The 22,308-nt window shown below is 60.3% G+C and overlaps 2 protein-coding genes across 2 annotated transcripts; one reads left to right on the top strand and one right to left on the bottom strand.

Annotated features, from left to right (window-relative positions):
• Nucleotides 1-12,449: 12,449 nt before the first annotated feature.
• LOC118968121 (uncharacterized) lies at nt 12,450-14,214 on the bottom strand. Its single transcript, XM_036997002.2, has 3 exons — nt 14,060-14,214; nt 13,772-13,969; nt 12,450-13,549 (listed from the first exon to the last, which is right to left on the bottom strand). The coding sequence occupies exons 1-3, from the start codon at nt 14,064-14,066 to the stop codon at nt 13,011-13,013; spliced, it is 744 nt and encodes a 247-aa protein (XP_036852897.1). The 5' UTR covers nt 14,067-14,214; the 3' UTR covers nt 12,450-13,010.
• A 22-nt stretch (nt 14,215-14,236) lies between these two features.
• Nucleotides 14,237-21,879, top strand: CBX4 (chromobox 4). Its single transcript, XM_036997000.2, has 5 exons — nt 14,237-15,827; nt 15,972-16,015; nt 17,147-17,212; nt 19,346-19,412; nt 19,667-21,879. Exons 1-5 carry the CDS (start codon nt 15,759-15,761, stop codon nt 21,092-21,094), a joined length of 1,674 nt encoding a protein of 557 aa, XP_036852895.2. The 5' UTR covers nt 14,237-15,758; the 3' UTR covers nt 21,095-21,879.
• The last annotated feature ends 429 nt before the right edge of the window (nt 21,880-22,308 follow it).

Genomic DNA, 22,308 nt, shown 5'->3' with positions numbered 1-22,308 from the left:
GCCCCAGTGGAGGTGGGCTGCAGCAGCGCTCTCCGTCAGCACCTGCTTTGGCCCAGACGAAGCCTTCTGGCCAAGCCTGATGCCACGCCTGACTATTCCAGACACACAAATGGCCGTGTGACCACTGACACTCCGTCCAGCCACTGATGCTGCCCAGGGCTGCCGGAGCATAAGCCAGGGAAACAACAGAAAGCTGTAACAGGCTCATCCCTGGGGGATGTGCTCCACCGGGACTTGGATGTCACCACACCTTGCCCCCGGCCTGCTGTCCAGTCTGTACCCATGAGTCATATGTGGCTTTCAAGCACCCACGGAGACGTGGCCAACATGCAAAATCTACTGCAGTTTTCCACAGCTGAGAAAACAAAAAAATAAAGTAAAACATCTCATTAGTAACTCTTGTGCTCATCAAGTTGAAATGGGAACAGCTTGGATATACTGGGCTAATAAAAGATGTTAGTTACTTTTGTTTCTTATTTATTAAGGTGGCTGCCATCCCAGTGGAGGCACAGGTGAGATTTCTATTGGCCAGTGCAGCCATAGCCCCCTGCAGCGAGCTGTTGGCTTCCACCTGCTGAGTGACGCTGAACAAGTGATTTCACCCATCTGAGCCTCATCCATAAAGCGGAGTGAAAGCAGAGCAGCCCCCAGGCTCCCAGCCTGCAGAGAGAATGAAATGCAGAGCTCTGTCAAGTGTCACCTCAAGCCTGATGACCACCCACCCTAGTGCTCAGCGTCCCTGCTTCCTTCACATTTATGCAATCTTTCAGAAAAAACTGCCTGGTGTGTGCCTGAGCGCCTGCCCCCACATGGTGGGGTGCAGCCAGGGGTCTGGGTGGCAGGCAGTTGGACACAGTGCGTGCTGCACCCCATAAGTGCTTAGTGACTGCTAAGTGCACAGACCTTGGGCGAGGGTGTTTGCCACCCTAACTGTGACACTCAGTGGCTGTGAAGACATTCTGTCTGCATTTGGCCTGTTTTTGCTATAAAATGGAGATATGTTTAAATGCTAGGGTTCCCGTGAGGAGCCAGTGTGTGTGGGGAGGGGCCCGTGCCAGGCATGGGAGGCCGCAAGTGCGCCAGGGTGTCGGTCCCCTCTCTCCTTGCCCTGCCCAGCTGGGACAGGGCTTCCCCAGGTGGAGAAGGGTGACAGAGGGGACCACGGAGCAAGGGCCAGGCAGCAGGTGGGTGCAGGGAGAAGGCCTTTGGCGCTCAGCAGAGAAGCATCGGTCAGATCCAGCGGCAATGATGAGCAGATGGGTGTTGGGGACAGATTCTCAGGGGGAAGGCGAGCGGCGGAGCCGCCAGTCGGGCAGGCGCTGGCCCTGAACCTGCCGTCTGGACATGAGGGAGGGCAGGGTCGGGAGTCGTGCGAAGGCAAGGAGGATTCTTCTTCCAGACCTGTCTCTGGGCCCATGCGTTTAGGGGGGACTCTGGGGTCTTTAATGGCATCATGCCGTGGGTCCATTCAGCAGTCCATTCACCCTGACTCGCTGGTTCAGGGGCTCTTGGCAGGAGCAAGTGACAGCTCCCGGGCCGACAGCCTCTCTTCTGGAAGCCCCCACGTCCTCCAGGCCATGTCTGAGGAATGCCTGATCTGTAAAACAGAGAGGGGTGGGGAATCCCGAGTGAGAACCCGCAGCACGGCCCCCGCCCTGAGTAGGTGCTCAGCAAAGATCAGCAGACGTTACCTTCTCTTTCAACCAACAAGAAAGAGCCCAGGGTCCGGCCTGGGCAGGTAGGGGCGTCGAGGATGGCCTTTAGGGCAGGCACCCCAGCTCAAATTCTGGCTCCACCCCAAACTGGGGGCTTAAGACAACAGAAATTCGCTCTCTCAGAGCTCTGAAGTCAGAGATTGCAGTGGTGGCAGGGCCATACTCCCCCCAAGGGCTGGGGGTAGGTCCCTTCCAGCTCTTTCAGCTTCCAGGGACCTGGGTGTCCCACGGCTGGTGGCTGTGTCCCCCCATCTCTGCCTGCAGCATCATGTGCATCTGCAGAGGGGAGAACGTCCACCTTCTCTGTCTCACGAGGACACTTGTCACTGCATGCCAGGCCAGCCCCACTCCAGGGTCGTCTCACCTCAGGGTCCTTCCCTTAATCACATCCACAAAGACCCTTAGTCCAACTGACTCCACATTCTGAGGTTCCAGGCAGACATATTTTGCAGGGCTACTCCTCCACCCATTAGTCTGCTCTTTGCCCCCCAGATTCACACCCATCCCTTGGGCAGAGTACCTTCGCTTCTCGTGCCCTCTTGCATATGGTTCAACTCTCCTTGCCTTGGTTTCCCCCACAGAACTGAGGATAAATGATCGCTCATGCAGTGGTCGAGTGGATAAAACTGAAGTGTGTTCACACTTGGTGGTCCCTGTCCTGGGAGCTGCCTGTTTAATTCACTCAAAACCACGCCACAGACCCCAGGCCCACCTGGTGCTGCTCACAAGATGGGAGGACCCAGGGCTTCTTCATAGCCTGGAATAAAAAGAGACACCTTGGCACATGCCCTCCAGCTGAAAGTGGGAGGGCATGTCTGGAGCTGGGCTGCCCTGGGGCCACTGCACAACCAGTTAGAACCCATTTCCTCACCTGTAAGTGGGCGGTGGGTGGAGTGCCATGGAGGTAATAAGGCAAATCTCTCAAAATGGGGTATGAGCTACCTGAACACAGTACCTGCTGCCATCCTGGGCACACAGCCTGGTGGGTCCCCTGCACCCCACACAAGCCGACAAGTGGCTCCGCTGGAGCTGGGAGGCACTCTGATCCATCTCTCCTGGCCTCCTAGCCCCCACCTTGCTGATGCCAGGGTGTGCATTAGTGAAGCTCTGCCCAGCTGTGCCACCCAGGCCACACCCATGGATCCAAGACAGGCACCGGAGTTGGCACTTGAACATCATCATCACACGCAGCAAGCCCAAGAGCCAAAGCGGATGCCCCAGCTGCCCCAGCCCCACTGCTTCTCAGAGGTCCCTGACAGAGCCCCATGCTCTGCTCCACCCTGGGCACTCCTAAGTGTGCAAAGCTCTTCGCCTATTGATCCGGTTGACCTCCATGACTACCAGCCATTTTATTGTTAGCCTCCTTTTCAGAATGGGGAAAATGAGGCACAGGGTGATGAGTCAGCTGCTCATGGTCACAAAGTAAGTGAGTGGCTCAGCTGGGACGCAAACCCATGCTATCTGGCTCCTAGAGTCTGAGTCCTACCCTCCCTGTTTGGCCTTTAAGTCTTCAAATCCATGAAGGGACCTGAGGGAGAGGTGGTGCTTCCAGATGCTTCTTGAAAGCAGAGCAGGTGGAGGAAGGGCCTCCAGGAAGTGCTAATCCTGCAGGCTCCTCCTTAAGTCCTGGGAACTTGGGCTGTGTCCCCAGGGTCTAGGCCCGATGCCATTATCTGGCCAGCAAATGATGGTCCCCCAATCGTGTGCTTAAAACCTCCAAAGGCCTTCCACAGAAATCTGAATCAAGTCCAAACCCCTGGTCGCTGCCACTGGCGCAAACTGCCTTTGTCCTTCTCCAGTCTGCTCTCCCACCCTGCTCCCCCTACCTCCTGCCTTCCTTCTGGTCCTCAAACATACCCAGTTTGTGCCTGCCTCAGGGCCTTTGCACCTGCTGCCTCTTGCCTGGGAACGATCCCCGACCCCCACCCATCTTTACACAGCTGGCCCCTTCTCACCACACCAGTCATAATCCACATGGGCCTTGCTCAGGGAGCCTTTATCCGACCACCCAGTCTGAAGTACACTATATGTACACACCTAAGGAACAACACAAAATAAAAGGATGATTCTTTTCTACCAGCAAGAGCACGATCAGGGCTGGGGCTGAGGTTGGACCAGCCCCTCCTTGGGTTCAGCAGAAACAGAGGCTGGGAAAGTAGACATGGTCAGACGTGGGACACGAGGTCCCGTAATAAGCTGGGAGGACAGAGAGAGAGAGCATGGGGCAGCCCCAAGCATAACGGGCCCTTTGTCCAAGGGCTTGGGGCCATCTGTCTTCAGGACAATGCCTGCGGGGTCTGGCTGCCTGGGGATCAGTGCAGCCTACTTGAGGGGGCATCTTGTCCTGGAAAGAGAAGCTGTAGGGGTGCTGTCCCGAAAGGCTGTGGCTCACCATCCACAGGCTTGATGCTTCCTTCATGTGATCGTGTCTAATGTGCCAGGCCTCCCAGTGCCCCATGCTGCCCCATACCCACTCCAGGTCCTTGAATGGTGTCCCGGTGCCTGGCTCTTACCACCCCGTGGATCCCAGGCCTGGCCCCTCCTCCTGTCTCCTCACCTTCTTTAGGGTTACCTATGGAGCTGGATTACTCCCCTCCACCCTTGTCATTAGACAGATTGCATTTATTTACAGTAATCTAAATGCCTCCGCTGGGCTGTACAAGATGCTGAGAAACGTTTAGCATTAGCAGCCGGTTCTCTGAGGAAAAAGAAAAAACGTATAATTTTACTGATAAAAATTTTATTGTATGTGTATCATGAAATTTACAAATTATAATAGAATAGACAATATTCTTTATTGTAAACTCTATATAATCAGCTGATTCACAGGATGCTTTGTTTGACTTTTTGCCAAACTCCGATCAGGAGCCGATCCCTGCTTGTGACCGACGAGCGAGGGTGGCTCTGAGGCGAATGCTGGTTGATATTTTCACGTAAGTCAACTAGGAAAGCGAAGGTGAAGCCAAGATATCAGACTTCACTTGCTCACAATGACATGCGCGACTGCTTTGCTGAACCAGATTAGAGTTTTTCAGCCCTGACTGTCTTGTTTTTTCTGTCTTTGGTGCGATCACAGTGTAAGGCCTGCAGACACGATACACTTTCACACTCAACATGCCTCGTTAATATTTTTTCCACTGCTTTAAGCCTGGACCATCAACAAAACCATGATTTGCAGTGTTTGCTGATTTCTGTGGTGCAAATACTCCCCCATGGCTGACGTTCGGCTGCCAACAGGAAGTCACTGAACACGGAATTGGGACACAACCCGCAGTTGTCACTATTTCTACCACACAGACACACTAGACCTAAATCTAGGCGTAATCATCACCTCAAGAACGTAGCCAGAGGAAAACGGAAGGAAATCATGAGGAGGAAGTGAGTTTTGAGCACTTATTACCTTTGTTCTTATTATATTTAGTTATAAATTTAAATAATTTCATTTTTAATCATGTCTGTGCTTAACAACTGGTTTCTCCCAGTTTCTGACACTGTAGCCTTTGGCTCTCGGAAGCCAGGGTGAGCAGCTCCTGCGCACTGCTGGCAGAAGCTTCTTTTCCTCGAAAAAATCCTATTTGTTCAACATTCGCTTGACAGATATTTACTGGGCATCAGCTATGTGGCAAACAGGGTTTGGATGCTGCAGACACGTCAGAGAGGGGACGTGAGCAGGACCCTGCCCTGCGGACTCGTGTTCCAGCAGGAGAGAGACAAAGAGCATCGTCGATACACAGGATATTATCTTGGAAGGAGAACACGGTGCTGCAGGAAAGGGGCAGACCGGGAGCACAGGCTGTGAGGGGCGGCCGTGCTCATCGGGTGGGCAGGGGCTGCACGCTGGGATGACGCTGAAGGAAAAGCTTGAGGGAAAAGGGGAGTACCCAGGCTGTGGCCTCAGCCAGCACAAAGGCTCTGGGGTAACAACGTGCCTGGCCCTGTGGAGGAATATGCGTGGTGGGAGCAGAGTGTGCAAGGAGGAGCGTGGGAGGAGAGGAGGGCAGAAGGGGGACGGGGGCAGGCCATGCAGGGCCTCACTGGCCTTTGCAGGGCACTGAGGTGAGGTCCTGCCTCCTCTTTGTAAATGAAGAAATTGAGGCTGAAGTCCTACAGGAAGCAGGTTGGAGTGCCAAGTAAAGCCTGTCTGGTCAGCTTGGATCGCTCTGTACCCCTGCCTCCTCCCAGCAGGCAGACTGTCAGCAGCTGTCTGCCAACTTCCCCAGTTCCTCCCTGTCCCAAAGGCCCCTTGGGTAGCACCCTCAAATATCAGTGCTGCTGATTGGGTGGCTGGTGGGGCCGGCGGGGAGTAGTAGAGACTGGCCAGGGAGCAGGGTGCCCAGGGCGTAGACCCCACAGCTGGGAAGGTGCTGGTGACTCGTGCACTGATGTGGCCACACCTCACAGCCCCTGCCTTGTCCCCTGCAAACATGCTCCTTGCCATGGGTGCCACCGAGCATGTCCCCCGAAGGGATGTTTGGCTTCCCAGGACTGCTAGCCTCCTTCTAGGCCCTGACTGTGGCAGTGAGCCCCCCAGGACCAGGTGGTCCCCGGGCCCAGGGACTGACCCTGAGGGAAGCTGATACAAGAGAGGAAGACAACATCCATCCAGAACAGCAGAGGCTGGGCAGTGAGCCCTGGGGAGGGGCCGGCCTCCTGGGCCCCAGGCTGGTCTGATGCTCCAACATCTTGAAATTTTTCATTGTTTTTGAACAAGGGACCCATGTTTTTATTTTGTCCTGTGGAGTGGACAAATGGCCCCACTGGCCTGCCCCACGTGGGCTGGCAGGAAGTCAGGAGAATCCCAGGAGGGGGGTCCCCCCAGGTGGGGCCCTTGGATGGAGGAGGGCAGGTTCCAGGTCACCGGCAGGCCCTTGTGCTGCTCCAGGTCCCAGACCCGATCTGATCCGAATAGGAGGAAAGAGGCCCCAACTAATCCATCCTTGGGAGGGGTGGAGCTCTGTGACTCTCAGTGCCCAAACCAGGATCCTGCCTGCAGTGCTCTGGGGAGTGGGAGGAGGACCAGGGGCTGTTTTGAAACAGACAATTACAGCCAGTCCACGGGCCTGCTCGATACACTATTGACAGCTTCACCTTGGCAACCTGGACCTCGCTCTTCCATAAGCACCTCTCCCTCATGGTGCAACTGTGGTCTTAAAGGCACACCTCCCTCCCGTCCCAGCCAGCGAGCACCAGCCCAAGAAGGGCAGGACAGAGCACTTGGCTGTGACAGGAGCAGAAGGCGGGGAGACTCCTACCCAAACAGCACCTCTACTGCACTCTGCGGTGGGGACCTCCTGCGTTCCTGCCTGCCTCCCATCTCCGGAACTTCACAGTTAAGCCCTTGCCTACTTGGAGCTAGGGTTGTCAGAGGTGCACACTCTACTTTACCCCCCGTCTTTCCAAAGTGACAGGTCCAGACACTCTATTGTGGGATTGGAGGGTCTGAGTTTAGGAGGGAATTGCTGGTGTGCATTGCAAATAACCAGGCTTCTGATGTGCAGTGTGAAAAAACATAATCAATGCTGTTCAGAAGCAGCATGCACTCTACAGACTGCGTGCACAAACGCCAGCCTTGCCGTTCTGAAAACAGGAGTTGGGACTCGTCTTCCTGGCCACACACAGGGCCCACCTTAGAGCACAGAGCTTCTTTGTAATTCCGGTGATGTGCAAGAACCAGTAGGCAGGACTAGGTTCCCTGGGTCAGGCTGAAAAGCAAGTGGCTGGTGCTGAGGGCCCAAGTTACCCTTGGTTCAACTGCTTCAACACCCGCAGTGTTGCAAGTGTGTCTGTCTGTCTGACAGGGCCTGTTTGGTGAAAGAAGGCAGAAATCAGGCTTAGTGTAAATAGGAAGGTATCTTTGCTGTTGGGTTACCAAAAAGGAGATGAAAAAGTCACATCAGCAGAGTGTGTGGGAGTGAGCGATCCCCAGACATCTCAGTGTACATAACAGCTGTAGCTCCTTCTCAAAATTCCAAGAAAGACTTCTCTCCCACGTCGGTTTCTGCAGCAATATTTCCCTGGTCATGTACAACATTTCTTGGCTTCTATGGCACTTGTTCTTTGTTCCCAAGCCAAGAAAAGAAACCAGTAATCAATAATAGGTTCGAAAAGAGAAGGACCATTTCTCCCCATGGATCTTCTTACGTGAGACTCTGCCATCTCTTTGGACTCAAAGAAAACACCAGTTTCAAAAGCAAGGGGGTGGGGAGTGGGGGTCACAGGTCCATTTCTGAACCTTCCTATCCGAATGAGTCAAAGAATACAAAATCACCCCATTATAATCATTACTGTCAAATCTCAGGCAATCAACTCGCAGACACAGGCCAGACGGACATCCGGGAGAAATGAGAAAGCAGAGCTGGTTCTGAGCCCTGCAGAACTGAACCCTTTAAATAAAAGGAAGAAAGGCAGGCCTTGTGTTTTTATTTCCTGGTATTCCCTGTTTCTTTTACATGCTTTTTATTTCATCAGCATCAGAGAGAGACCTGCGATCCCGAGTGAGGGTGAGGGGCCCCAGGGTGCTAGGGGTCCAGGTCACAGGTGCTGGGAGCGTTCCGGATCCCAGAGGCATCTGTCAGGAGCTGACGGACCACTCACTTGAACCCACCCTCCGGGCCAGCTGGTGGTCCCCATCCACCAAGTCTTTCCAGAGGCAGCCTTCTTGAACCTTCTCCCAGAGCAGGACCACAATCTAACCTTCCTGGGCCTGGGGAACTTTTGCCTTTGGGGGCCCCCTCCTCCTTAATAATGTCCTCAAAATTCTAGTTTATAACTGCACTGGTATAAAGATGAACACATTCATATTATTCATATTGAAACATTTTCTTCAAACTTAAGGATTTTTCTCATGATTTTAAAAGAAATGAGATACATACAAAATACATACAATGGGATATGATTTAGCATTAAAAAGGAAGGAAATTCTGGTACATGTCATGACATGGATGAACCTTGAGAACATGATACTGAGTGAGATCGGCCAGTCACAAAGGACGGCGCTGTAGGAGTCCACTCATGGGAGGTACTTATTAGTCAATTCATAGGAACAGGACATAGGATGGTGGGCGCCACAGGCGGCGGGGAGGGAGAGCGGGAGGTTAACGGGCACAGAGCTTCTGTCAGGCGGGATGAGAAAGCTCTGGAGTTGGATGGTGGCGATGGTCACACAACTATGTGAGAGTGTACTTACTGCCACTGAACTGCGCATTTAAGTGGTTAAGATGGTAAATTACATATCGCATGTACTTTACCACAATTTAAAAAATAAAGAACGTTCTCTTAAAAATAAATAACATTTTTGTGAGCCTCTGAAAGTGTCATGGGTGGTGGCACTGAGCCTCCGGGCCTGAGAGCGAGCAAAGCCGCGGGCCCAGAGGCAGGATGGCTGGCGGGGCCTGTGTGCGCACTGGTGCACACGCACACAGCCACACACTCAGCACTCCCTCCACTGGGGTCTCGCCTAGAAAAATGAAATACTAATGTTCTCTGGAACCTAATCTCAAGACATATTCCCACCCAGCTCCCACCTTTCTCAAGGCCATTGTCCATCAGAGGAGGAGGACTTGGGGTCCCTTTCCCTTACTTGGGGTGTTTCCCGTTCCAGTCAGCAACCCAGGGGGGCAGCCCTTACAAGGGACTGGCAGGGCACTTCTAAGAGGTGGCATTTGTGGGCCCAGAGAACTTTTTATTTTCAGTGAGCTTCCGTTTAGGGAACAGAATCACACCCCGGTGGAGCTTCAGTTCGGGCCCCCTGGGCACTGATTGCTACCTGAAGCCGGCTGGCTTGCACCTCTGGGGAAATCTGCACTGTAATACCAGTTGGCTTTTTGCTGGCCCTTTGCTGGCAGAACAAGCGGTTTTGTGATGCTCTTGACCTGGGATTTCCTATAAAAAGCTCAGCTGAAAAGATGTACGTATGCGCCCCCCGTGGACCTCTCACGGAGAGGAGCGCTGAGCAAGGGGCCCTTTTGGGAAGCAAGGCCCTCGCCCCTGAGATGGTTCAGGCCTGGGGGTTCGGGGCGCCTGAAGTTCCAGGTCTCTGTGGGGCCGGTCGTTTCCAGATGGAAAACCAGCAGCCTCACAGCCCGAGGGAGGGGGAGGAGGAGGGGTGCCAGACGCGGGGCGCACGCGGCTCTGCAACGAGACCCCCTCTTCGCCCGCCAGCAGGTTTCCTTCCCACTCCAGGAGGGGCGCTGGGCGCGGAGGGGCAGCCCACTCCGCGGGCCCCAACCTCCCGCCAGCCCGAGAGGAGCCCGCCCCCTAGGGGAGGGCGCGGTGAGTGCAGGCCCCTCGGCGCCCCTGCCCCGGCCCCTCCCGGGTGCCTGGAACCTGCAGGTGAGGCCGCGGCCAGAGTTGGGAGCCCAAGGAGACACCTCGAGCGTCTTCAGGGACCATCCCAAGAAACTGCCCCTCGGAAGAAGTTGGGGAGGGGAATTCTTGGGGAAACCTGGGGGATCTTTCCTGAGGTGGAGGGGACACCCACCCATTTCTAACAGGATCAGGAGGGCGGGGTGAGAGGTGAGGGGGATGGACTGGGTGACCACGTCCCACAACCTTGTCATCGGCAGTGGGGATCGGGCGGGGACGAAGGCCTGGACATGGAGGGGCAGTGCCACGGGGGCCAGATTCAGCTCCGGAAGTGGCCAAAACGGGGCCGATAGAGACAATACGGGACTCCGGGCATGCCCGGGGCGTTGCCACTCGAGTCCCGGCCCCCCGCCCCCAGCCCTCGGCTCTCGGCCCTCCGCACCGCAGTGCAGGCCGAGCTGCGCTCTGGCTGGGCCCTCCCGGCCGCCATCCCACGGTCACGAGATCCCTGGGCACCCCCTCCATTCGCCCCTCGATCCTACAGGGACAGCCCCCCCCAGGTGTCCGGCGGGCCTCGCCGCGCCCCCGCCCCTGGGGATCGATCGGCTCGCTGGCGACGCGCGGCCGCCGCTCCCGCGCCTCCGCCCCCTCCCCCGCTTGGGCTGCTCAGGACGCGGCCTCCGAACAGCGTCCTCGCGGTTCCGGGCCGCGGCCAGGCCCGGCTCCCGGCCAGCCGGGGAGGCGGGGGAGCCCTGAGTTCTCCCGATCGCGCCCGCCCGGCAACTCGGGGGTTGGTGGGGGAAACGAGACCGAGCTCGGCTACCCCGGCCAGCGGCGCCGGGCACCCCACCCCCGCCTCTCCCCGCTCGCCAGATACCCCCCTCGGGCGCGCGCTTAACCCCCAGAGCGCCGCGGGTCTGGAGGGGCACTCGAGTTGGGCTGCGGAGAGGGGATAGCCGTTAACGCTCGACCGGCCACTTCGGGGTCCGCCTGGGGGTTTTGGTTTCATCCCTGGGTTTGCTGCAGCAGCTCTTAGTTGGAAAAAGGAAAGAAAGAAATCGGCCCTGTGCGTGGGCCCCGCTGGGATCAGGGGGCGCAACGGGGCATCCGAGAGCGAAAAGCAGGGGCGGGCGTGGAGGGGCGAGCATGGTGGGCAGTCGAGGCCCGCGGAGAGACCTTGGGCCAACGAACGCGGAACGCGGAGGCCGTTGTGGGTGCGTGGCGGCGGGCGGCGGAAGCAGCTCCAAAGATGGTGTTTGAAATATGGATCCTGGGGCGCAGATCTCCAGGCCGGCGAGAGCCCCGCAACCGAGCTTGGGTGGGCTGCACTGACGTTGGGAGAAGACGGGCCGGTTGACATTGCAGAAAACGCGTCCCGCTTCCGCGCCTGCGACCTCCGCGTGTTGAAATGCGGAGGCGAGGCCCTGTGGGCGCCGATGTGGCCCCAAGGAAATCCCAAGGGGCCACAGCCTCGCAACGCTCCAGGCCCGTTGCCCCGCCCGTGCACGCCGCCTGGCCCTTCCACCCAGAGCCCCAGTTCCAGGCCCCAGCGGCCTGCTGCGGAGGGACTCGGGGCCATCAGGGGGTTGGCCGCTCAACTGCAAGCTGACCCTGCGTGGGAGGTGTGACAAAGCACAAACATGGGGGTGGGGACCCAGAGGGAGGAGGGAGACCCTTAGGAACAGAGCCATCCCTCCGAGAGGGTGCAGGGGCTGAGTGCGGGGCTCCCACGCCGGCTCCCCGCTCTTCTCCCCCTCGCCCCCCGCCCCCGCGCAATCCCACCAGGTCGGCTCCCCTAAAGCCACTGCTGATACAAACGCTGATGCTGAGGTCAAAGACAAGTTCCCGCAGTAACAATAGAGAACAGAAATGAGCTCTTGTCAAAGCCTGGGCAGGTTTTGTAGTCGTTGCTAGCAAATTCTCCCTCCGGTGTTTGAAACCCACTCTGGGGGCCTAGAGAGCCACGCCAACTCCTAGAGCTTTGCTGACCAGGGCGGTCACAGGCGGCCCCTTCCGGGCAGATCCCAGACCTGCGCTGCATGAGCGGGCGGTGGCCTCTCCTTGCAGAGAGCGTCCGTCCATTTAGGAAGAGGACCTAAGAAGTCGTTCATTTCAGCGGGTTGGCGCGGGTCAGGCCCCTTCGGGACCTGGACTCTCAGTGACCACCCTTTGGTCCAGGGCCATTAAAAAGTTCTGCTTCTCCGGGGTCCGATGTTTCGCCCTTCTTTCTGCACTCCCAGCGGGAGTCTGCGGCTAGTCCGGAAAGCATAACACATCTTTTGGGGCCCTTGAGGGCCCCTGGGGGCCCCAGTTATAGGTGACACCCAGAAGGCTTCTGCCCTTCGGAGGAACCTTGGGGTGCAATCTAACCCTGGCTGAGAGAGGGCAGCGTCAAATGCGCCGACTCGCGACCCTCTCCGGGGTTCCCCTTCGGGGCTGGGGACATCCCGGGTGAGAGGCAGGGGCCACAGCTGAAGGCCCTGGGAATCCCGAGTTTGGGCTCAGCTCGCCCGAGGCTCCCTCCGAGGGGCCAAGGCAGGGGGGTGCGGTGGTAGGGGAGGCCCAAGGGAGGTTTCCCAGGAGGGGTTCGCGGGGCGCCTCTGGGGAGCTTGCAGAACTCTCGCCGCTTTCCCTCCCGCCCGCCCCCCCGCACACGTCCCCTCAGATTCTGTCTCTGCCTCCTCCACACAGCCCATCGGTGCCTGGGCAGACCTGAGCTGCTCCCCACATCCGCCGGCAGGTGAAGGGTGGTCGAGGGCCTGCCGCCGAGGTAAGTCTAGGTTTCTGGGAGCTGGCCTCTCTCCACATCCTCCTACACTCCGCGACAAAATAAACAACCGCTCCAAGGGGCGGGTTGCCGCGTTCCGCGGGTGCTTCTACATTTCGGTCACTTTACACAGAAAGGCCAGGAGCGGGGGCGGCCGGGGTGTCAGGGCTTCTGAAGAGCTTCAGGGCGTCCCCTCCTGCAGGCTAGGGGAGCCTGGCGGCTGCTCAAACCACCACATGGGCAACTACAGTAAAGATCCTCTGTGGGGGCCGGCGGCAGCCACTCCTCCCCAGCTCCGCCGCAGGCCCAGCCCGGCTCCTCCGCAAACTTGCCGTCGGGGCACCGGGTACAGCTGCGTGGCCCCCGAGGTCCTGAGAGTGGGCCGGGGAGGGGCTCGGGCAGAGCAAGCGGAGCCTCGGCCTGCGGAGTCCGACGCTCCTGGCGTCAAGGAGGCTGCAGCGGTAGCTAGCCCTCCCCGGGCGACCCCTGACCGGGACGCCGCGGAAACACCCATTGGAAGCAGATTTTTCCAGGGGATTTTCTAGTGAGCGGGCAGGCGGAGTGTCGGGAAGCTCAGCTCCTCCCCTAACGACGGGTTTATCCAGACAAGGTCGCTGCAGATCCCTGACAGATCGGCAGCGCCGACGGCCTGGGGCTGGGTCAGCGTGGAAGGGTGACTGTCGCCCTGACGGCGCTTCCTGCGACAGCTTCGGAGACCCTTCCTCTTCTGCAGCTGGGTTGTCCCAGGCTAGAGCTCCTCGGCCTGGGCAAGAGTGTCGGAAAAAACCAAACGCAGCGGGAGGAGAAAAGCCTTTTCCTTGTGTCCCCCTCCCAAAGAATTCCCCTCCCCCAGCTTCTATAAACCCCGGGAGCCCCCCTCCTTTCCCGCGGAGTACCGGCAGGCGTGCTCCCCACCTAGGCTGCCCCCCCACCTCCCAGGGAATCTGGGGTTTGCCTCTCAAGCTTGTCTGCAGTTTCTACAGACCGAGCACCTCTCCGTGCCGCCAGAAACGACCCCCGCTCCCAGGACCCCTCCGGGGATGGATCCACGCGGGCGTCTTGGGCAGCGGCCGCCTCTGCAGCAGGCTGCAGTCGCCGCCGGAGCTGCGCGGTGGCGGTGAAATGGTGGAAACAACGTGTGCGTTCTTGAACACCAGACCGTCTCCAGGATTCTCCCGGATCCCTGGACGAACACGAGCCCCGCTCAGGCTTTGGGGGTTCACTTCGGCACCTCGCCCTCCCTGGCTCGCTCAGGCCGCCGCTCAGCCCCCACCTAGCATTCAGGGACGTGCGTCAGGGCGTGAGCGGGAGCCCGGATGGCTCTTTGCTCGGCTCCCCCCTCGCTCGCTCCTCTCTCGCTTTGGCTTCTGCGCTTTTTCTTTCTCCGCAGACACTCAGCCAAGGGATTGCGCAAGTTCCTGCTCCCAGTCCTTCAAGGGCCGGGAGCAGGGGCCCCGACACACCCGGTGTCGGCGCACCCCTGCACCTCCCACTCGAGCCGCCCTGCCTCCTCCCCAGGTCCCCTCACCCGCAGCCCGACCCCACCGAGCTCACGGCCCCGCGGGCGGCGCCCTCGGGAGGCCGCGTGGGGCGCAGCAGCTCCCCCAGCCGGACGCTGGAGCCGCACGCCAGAACGCGCCGTCTCGCCGCCGGAGGTGCTAAACTTCACACTCGGCGACTTCTCCGCCTGCGTCGGGAGGCCTCGGCTAGGCTGACTGTCGGGTACCGCGGACTTGAATTCATAAGCAAAGCTTGGCTCCTGGGCCATTCCACCCACCTCCCCCTCGTGGAGCCCCGATGTGCCCCTGCTCAGCTTCAAACTCTTCTCGAGCCTCCCCGCTCCCTTTCGATGACTATGGGGGACCCCACGTAAACCCTCGGGCCCCCAAGCGGACCCGGACATCCCCTGCACACCCTCGCTGTACTCCCTGCTTCTCATTCTGCTTGGTCGCGGGATGGGGTGAATCTGCTGGAAACTAGACCGCCCCTGCCCTGCCAGGGAGAGAGCCGAGGGTAACTTGCAGGCGGATCAGGATCCGGGCTGGGCCTGGACTCCGAGTCCCCTTCTGGTAAGGTTCTTGGGCGCTAGGGCCCCTGGCTGGCCGCTCCGCCATTCCCTTGCTCGACTCTTTCCCGCGGTCTCCCTAGCGCCCCACTGCACCCAGTCCTCTCTTGTCCCTGCCCTTTCTCTCCCACTCCTCTCCCATTTCTAAATGCCCGAAGCCTCTCGGACGGGGCGGCGCGGCCCTCAGGGTTGGGGGCGCAACTGCCCCAGCCCCGATCCCGCCCCCTGCCGGCAGCTCCCCAGGCATCTGCACATGACGCAATTCGGTGCAACTGGAAACTGCAGTGGATGCTTCCGTGGCCCCCAGCAGGGGATCCCGGGCGATGCACACTGAGAGGGAGAGGCGAGGGGGCAGACCCCGGCGCCGGGCTGCGGGCAGGGGTCGCGGCCGAGACCCTCCCGGCCCTGTCCTGCGCCCCACCTCTCTCCGCCCTCGACCGGCACACCTCTCCTCCCGGGTCCCGCTCCCTCCCTCTCCCGAGTTCGCGGCTCCCTCCTCCTGCACCGCCCCGGCACCCTCCTCCTCCCGGCCCCTCCCGCGTCCTTCCTCCTCCCTCCGCCGCCGGGCCCGGGGCCTCCGGTAGGCCGGGCTGCGCCAATCCCGGCCGCGGCCCGCCCCCTGACGCCGAGCTGGGCCCGGCGAGGCCCCGCCCGCTGACGTCCGGATTTGCATGAGTTCTTGTGCAGCCGCGGCCCGGGCTCAGTTGTCTGAGCGAGCGCGAGCCGGGAGTCGGGGCGGCGCGGGCAGCGGCGGGTGGCCGGGCTGTGCTGGGCGAGCGGCGGCGGCGGCGCGGGCGGCGCGGGCGGAGGGGGCGCCTCGGCCGGGGCGGCAGCGGGACGCCGGCGGGAGCCAGCAGCGTCTGCAGCCGCGCCGGCCGCCTGCGCCCCGGCGCGCTGCGGCTCGGTCATGGAGCTGCCAGCTGTTGGCGAGCACGTCTTCGCGGTGGAGAGCATCGAGAAGAAGCGGATCCGCAAGGTAGGGCGGCGCGGGGGCGGCGGCGAGGCGGCAGGGAGCGGCGGCCGGAGGGGCCCGCGGGAAGGCGGGGAGGGGGTGGGGAGGCTGCGGGCCGAGCCGGGGATCCCGCGGAAGCTGATGGAGTGCTGTCTCTTCCCTCCGCAGGGCAGAGTGGAGTATCTGGTGAAATGGAGAGGCTGGTCCCCCAAGTAAGTCGCGGCGGAGGGGCGGGGGCGTGCGGTGCCGAGGCGCGGGGCTCCCGGGCTCCCGACCCGCCGAGCTGGTGGGGTGGTGGGGGAGCGGACGGGAGGCGGGGTGGAGGTGGGGTGGAGGAGGAGGGGGTGGGGAAGTCGGTGGCAGGCACTGGGGAAGCCGCGCCGCCGAGCCCGAGCCCGGCGCCCTGGGTTGTGCTCCGCTCTCCGGGAAATGCCATCACTAATTTATGCACTGGAAGGAGCCGGCGGAGCTGGAGAGCCGCGGGGCCGAGCCGGGGAGGCCGGCGGAGGGAGGGAGGGCGCAGGCACTGACTGATGTGCAGCAGAAAATGGCTCCTTTCCCCTTTCCCTCCACCGAACGGCTCCATATTGCAAAACCAAAAAAAAAAAAAAATTAAAAAGCGACGAAAATGCAATTGTGTGCCTCTTCCCTCCTGGTGGTGCAGGGAGAGGAAGAAAAAAGGCAGAAAATGTTGGGAACTGTCACTGCGGCGCTTTTGGTGGGGAATTTTTTTTTTTAATTTGAAATGCGAAGGCACCGGATGGAGACAGACGCGCAGGCACACGCACACACACACTCACACACACAGGGAGAAGCATATTTTTGTGTTGCTGAGTATTTGGGGGTGCTTGCCCGTGACAGCGGACTCCGGGGCCGCAAGGGGGTGTAGGGGGGCCGTTTGGCTCGCGGTGATCGGATTAGGGGTCAAATGGAGAACGGCTGAAGCCCTCGCGGAGACTTGGGGCCAGGGAGAGGAGGGGGACTGTGACTCGGCCATTCGGCTGCTTTGCACGCAGGGTTCCTGGTGAGCAAAGTGGCTTTGGAACATGTCGCAGTAACATGCTTAAAATTCTTGACAACTGCGAAATAAACTGCTAGTTTCATTTTCCTTACTCCTCCCCTTTCTTCCTGCCCTTGTGTGTTTATTTTGACTTGGGGGGGCGGTGTATCAGGGACCGCGTCAGGCCCGAAGAAATCTACCCTTCCCCCCCCTCCCAGTCCGCAGCTAAACAGCTTTCGGTTCATGAAGACAGAGTGGGGCCTTATGTCATTCCTCACCTGGAGGCCGCAAAGCTGGCCCGGTTTTTTTTTACGCCGTGTCCCCCTCCCTTTTCCCTTGCAAGATATAACACGTGGGAACCCGAGGAGAACATCCTGGATCCCCGGCTGCTGATCGCCTTCCAGAACAGGTGAGCGTCCCCCAAGCAGAGGCCGCCGGCAGCCGTGACCGTATATGGGAATGGGAGAGTGGGCCACGCCGCAGTGGGGAAGGGGGAAAGGGCCGGGACGGCGCCGGTGGGAGCTCCCCCTTCCCCGGACGGGCCCGAACCGGCAGGGCTGTGGCCTCGCTCCTCTAACCAACGTCCTTGGCAGTGGCGGCAGCCTGGGGTGGGGGCGGGGCGGGGCCGAGAAGGCAAGGCTTGTTTTGGGGGAACTTTGGGAAGGGTGCATGCGGGAGGCCCTACAGCTGCCAGGAGCACTCGGGGCTGCGCCCGGCACTTTGCGGGCCCCCCTCCCGTCGCAGCCTTGGAGCCCCACCCCCAGAGCCTAGGTGTTGCTTTCCTGCAGCCACTGGCCGCTTGGCACCGGCACCTCACGGGGCAGCTCCAAGGGAGCTGGCATTGTGAAACCTCCGGACGTCACGGAACTGAACTTAACCTGTTGGGGGCTGGAGAAAAGTTGACAAGGCCTTAGGCTCCCACACTCAACCCCAGGGAGCTTGGGATAGGCAAGGGACAGAGTCTGTTTGGTGCTGGGTGCCCTTCATAGCCCCCACTGGGCTACTTGGTGGGTCTCAACCCCCGTGGCCAGGGCAGGGGGAGCTCGGCCTAAAGGCTGCAGGATGGGCGCTGCCTGGTGGTGGAGGGGTGGCTTCTGAGCAGAGGCTCATCCTCTTGAGCACAGATGCTTGTCACGCTGCAGCTGCCGCAGCTGGATTCACCGCCGGTGGCTGTGGCTCTCTGTTTCGGGGAGGACAAGAGGGGGTAGGGCGGGGGAGGAGCGGCAGGAGTCCGCAGAGCCCGGCCACCCCGCTGCCTGCCACCCCCCTCCCTCTTTTATTTTGCATTATTTCCTGTGGCGCGTTTGGCGCTAAAACTGTAAACTCTAGACCCTCAGAGTGAGCGACCAGCGGGGAAGTTGCTCTCCCGCGACGCAGGGGGGCGCCGAGAAGGGATCCTGCCCCAGCTCCACCTGGGAGTTCACCACCCTGTAACCATGTCACCGGCTGATGCCATGTTGCATAATGGGTCCCCAAAGAATTAAAACTCAGGCTGTTGCAATGCCATGCAACTTCGGAGTCAGGCCCTGGGTATGGCGGACCTCCCCTGGGCTAGCCCGTGGGGTGGTAGGGTTGCCTAGGGTTTGGAGAGCGGGTTTCTGGTCCGGGATTGGGCTGCAACTTTGGCCGACACCGGGGAGGCATCCCTTTCTCCCATGGAGGGCTGGGCCGTGCCGGGACGATCCGCTCCCAGCCTCGGGGCTCCCTCCGCCAGGCCGCAGGCGGAAGCCTGGCAGCTGTATTGACCGGCGCCACCGCCCGTGGGTTTTATTAAAAATTTGGAAATCTAGACGGCTGGGAGTCGGGCTCGTGGAGGAGGCGGTGCCTCTGCGTGCCACCCTCGCCCCGCCCTGCCGCCTCGCTGCCCCGCCAGGACCGCGCCGGAGCCGGTTCACCTGGTGGCTGCTAACCTGGCCGAGCCCTAGCCTTGGCGGCCGGCCCCCGCCCCCAGCCCCTAATTGGCTCATTTGCCGCTGTGTAAACAAGGGCGCAGCCCCTCCCCCTGTTTAGTGCACTGCCTTTAGGAAAACGAGTGCTCCCTTCTGCCGGCGGCACTCGTTATCTGAATCTTAATGAGGTCATTAGCATCCCATGCCTCTGACGGGGAGGGACGTCGTCGGCACACACCTCGTTTGGACCTGTCCGCAGTCCCTGGACCCCCGCATCCACTGCGCCTTGCGCAGGGCCGCGGGCCAAGGCTGTGGTCGCCAGTGCCAGCGACCCAGCCGGGAGCTGCCGCCTCCCCGACATAGGGGGGCGGCAGTCCAGGTGAGGACATCAGAGATGGTAGAGCTCTTCGCTGAGGACCCCTTGGGCAGATGGGGGTCGCTGCAAGTGAAAAGCTGGGCTCTGGGACTTGACCGAGGCGCCCAGCTGGCGGCAGAGACGACCTTCTGCCCTGAGCTCTCGATCCCTCCGGGTCTTGCTGGCCCGGCTGCTCGCCAAAAGGGTGGTTGGGGGGCAGTCCTACTGCAGGTTAGGGCAACGCAGACGGAAGGCGACGCTGAGGCTAATAGCACTGAGTTCTGTTCCCTTCCCCCAGAGAACGGCAGGAGCAGCTGATGGGATATCGGAAGAGAGGGCCAAAGCCCAAACCTCTGGTGGTGCAGGTGAATACACTTACTGGCCCTGGGGCTGCCCACGAGTCTTTCCCTAGACATTGCATGCTCCGTGAGCTGCCTCCAGGCCCGGAGGCGGGGGGAAGTTTCTCCGGGGCACCCAATTCCACTCCTTGCCACTCGACCTCCCCACACCCTGCCACCCTTAAGCAGCTACCGACCCTGTGGGGCGCTCCTGATGCTCAAGACGTGCTCTGGGGGCTGACTTTATACCTCCTTCTCCCATCCCTGCTCTGTTCCCCCAGGTACCTACCTTCGCCCGCCGCTCCAATGTGCTGACCGGACTGCAGGACTCCTCTGCGGACAACCGAGCCAAGCTGGAGCTGGGAGCTCAGGGGAAGGGCCAGGGGCATCAGTACGAGCTTAACAGCAAGAAGCACCACCAGTACCAGCCACACAGCAAGGAGCGGGCAGGCAAGCCCCCACCTCCCGGCAAGAGCGGCAAATACTACTACCAGCTGAACAGCAAGAAGCATCACCCCTACCAGCCCGACCCCAAGATGTACGACCTGCAGTACCAGGGAGGCCACAAGGAGGCGCCCAGCCCCACCTGCCCGGACCTGGGCGCCAAGAGCCACCCTCCCGACAAGTGGGCCCACAGCGCAGGAGCCAAGGGCTATCTGGGAGCCGTGAAGCCACTGGCCGGTGCGGCCGGCACTCCAGGCAAGGGGTCCGAGAAGGGTCCCCCCAACGGGATGACGCCGGCCCCCAAGGAGGCGGTGACGGGCAACGGGATTGGGGGCAAGATGAAGATAGTCAAGAACAAGAACAAGAACGGCCGCATCGTGATCGTGATGAGCAAATACATGGAGAATGGTATGCAGGCCGTGAAGATCAAGTCCGGGGAGGCGGCAGAGGGCGAGGCCCGCTCCCCCAGCCACAAGAAGCGCGCCACGGAGGAGCGCCATACCCCGGCTGACAGGACTTTCAAAAAGGCACCAGGAGCCGAGGAGAAGAAGGCAGATGCGCCCTCCAAGAGGAGGGAGGAGGAGGCCCCCGGGGCCGGTGACCCACAGCCCCAGGACGCCAGCTCCCGCAAGCTCTCCCCGACCAAGGAGGCCTTCGGAGAGCAACCCTTGCAACTCACAACCAAGCCTGACCTGCTGGCCTGGGACCCGGCCCGGAGCGCGCACCCGCCCTCCCACCACCACCACCACCACCACCACCATCACCACCACCACCACGCGGTCGGCCTAAATCTGTCCCACGCGCGCAAGCGCTGCCTCTCCGAGACCCACGGCGAGCGGGAGCCCTGCAAGAAGCGCTTGACCGCGCGGAGCATCAGCACCCCCACCTGCCTGGGCGGTAGCCCGGCAGCCGAGCGCCCTGCAGATGTACCCCCCACCGCCACCACCGCCCTCCCGCAGCCGGAGGTCATCCTGCTGGACTCGGATCTGGACGAGCCCATAGACTTGCGCTGCGTCAAGACACGCGGCGAGGCTGGGGAGCCGCCCAGCGCCCTTCAAGTGAAGCCCGAGGCGCCTGCTGCTGCTGCTGCTGCGGCGGCGGCGGCAGCTGCGCCAGCGACAGCGGCCGAGAAGCCTCCGGCCGAGGCCCAGGACGAGCCCGAGGAGCCGCTGAGCGAGTTCAAGCCCTTCTTTGGGAATATAATTATCACCGACGTCACCGCGAACTGCCTCACCGTCACGTTCAAGGAGTACGTGATGGTGTAGCCGGAGGCCTCGGAAGGGGAAGGGCCGTCCTGCGGAGGCTTAACACCTGGGGCCAGGGCGTGGACCTCTCTTCCTGCCGACCACGGGAGATCCCGGCCGGCCCCCAGCCCCAGGACGCTGGAATCGCCGAGCGCGTCCTTCCGCGTCCCGCTGTCCGGTCCTGGCTGGGGCGCCCGGCCAGCCCCTGCCCCGCACGGGCCCCTTCCGCGCGGTGCCTGCGTATCCCGCCCCCCATCTGCCCCATCCTCGCGTGGGACCTCCGGGACTGACAGGGCAGCCACGCGCGGCGGTCTCAGAGTTATAGTATTATATTTTACCCGTGCTAACTTGTCAAGTGCAGACTTTACTCCCGTTTGTACGTGGTGTTATTATTGAAATGTATTGTTTGAGCGCAAAAGGCCCCACCACCCTCTTCGGGCTGATATATATATATTTATTTGTAGGTATTTATATATTGAAATATAAAAACCTAGATTTATGGAGTTTCCTCTAGATCACGTTATATTCTATACCAAACTATTTTCTGTTGACCTTTCTTCCCGTTCATTCAGTATTTCGGTTGATTTCATTTCCTCCCCTTCCAGGAACTGCGATACCGGTAACCTTGGTATATATTTTTTGATACTGTACACATGGATGTGTTGTTTCTATGTGCAAAAAAAAAAAAAGTTTGTTAAAAGGCTAAACGAGCTCTTTAGAAACTGCTGCTACTAGAAATGTCTAAACTATAAGCTTCCAATTATTACCTGCTTGAATGTAAATATTAAATGGAGATGTTGAAGGTGCATTTTCGCTGTTTGAGATGAGCGCAGAGGGAACGTCGGAGGCTCAGGACGCGGCTGGATCCCTCTGCCCACCCCACTTCCGCTCAGGGCTTGGGAAGGAAACCTATCGCGTCCTGCATTAAACCTTTGCAAAAAGCACAGCCGACTGGTTTCGCGGGCAGAGGCACCCGCGGCAGAGGAGTGACCCGGCTCCCCGGAAGTGAGAGGCGCTCCAATGGAGAGGGGAATTCCTGCGGGGGGTGGGGGGCTGCCGGCTCGCCCGCCCAGAGCTTTCACGCGGGTGCCCGCGGCACGGGCAAACCCGGGGATCCGCGCGGTGGGGGAAGGGGTGCACGGGTGAGCGAGCGGACAGAGACGTGGGTGGGGCTAGCGTCCTCGCCGCACCCGCCTGGCACCTGCTGATCTTTGCCCCCCACCCCTCAGGGGCAA

Source organism: Manis javanica, chromosome 4 (genome assembly GCF_040802235.1).
Source record: "Manis javanica isolate MJ-LG chromosome 4, MJ_LKY, whole genome shotgun sequence".
Lineage (NCBI taxonomy): Eukaryota > Metazoa > Chordata > Mammalia > Pholidota > Manidae > Manis > Manis javanica.
Note: the sequence above shows the minus strand (reverse complement) of the source record. Positions and strands in the feature narration are given on the sequence as shown.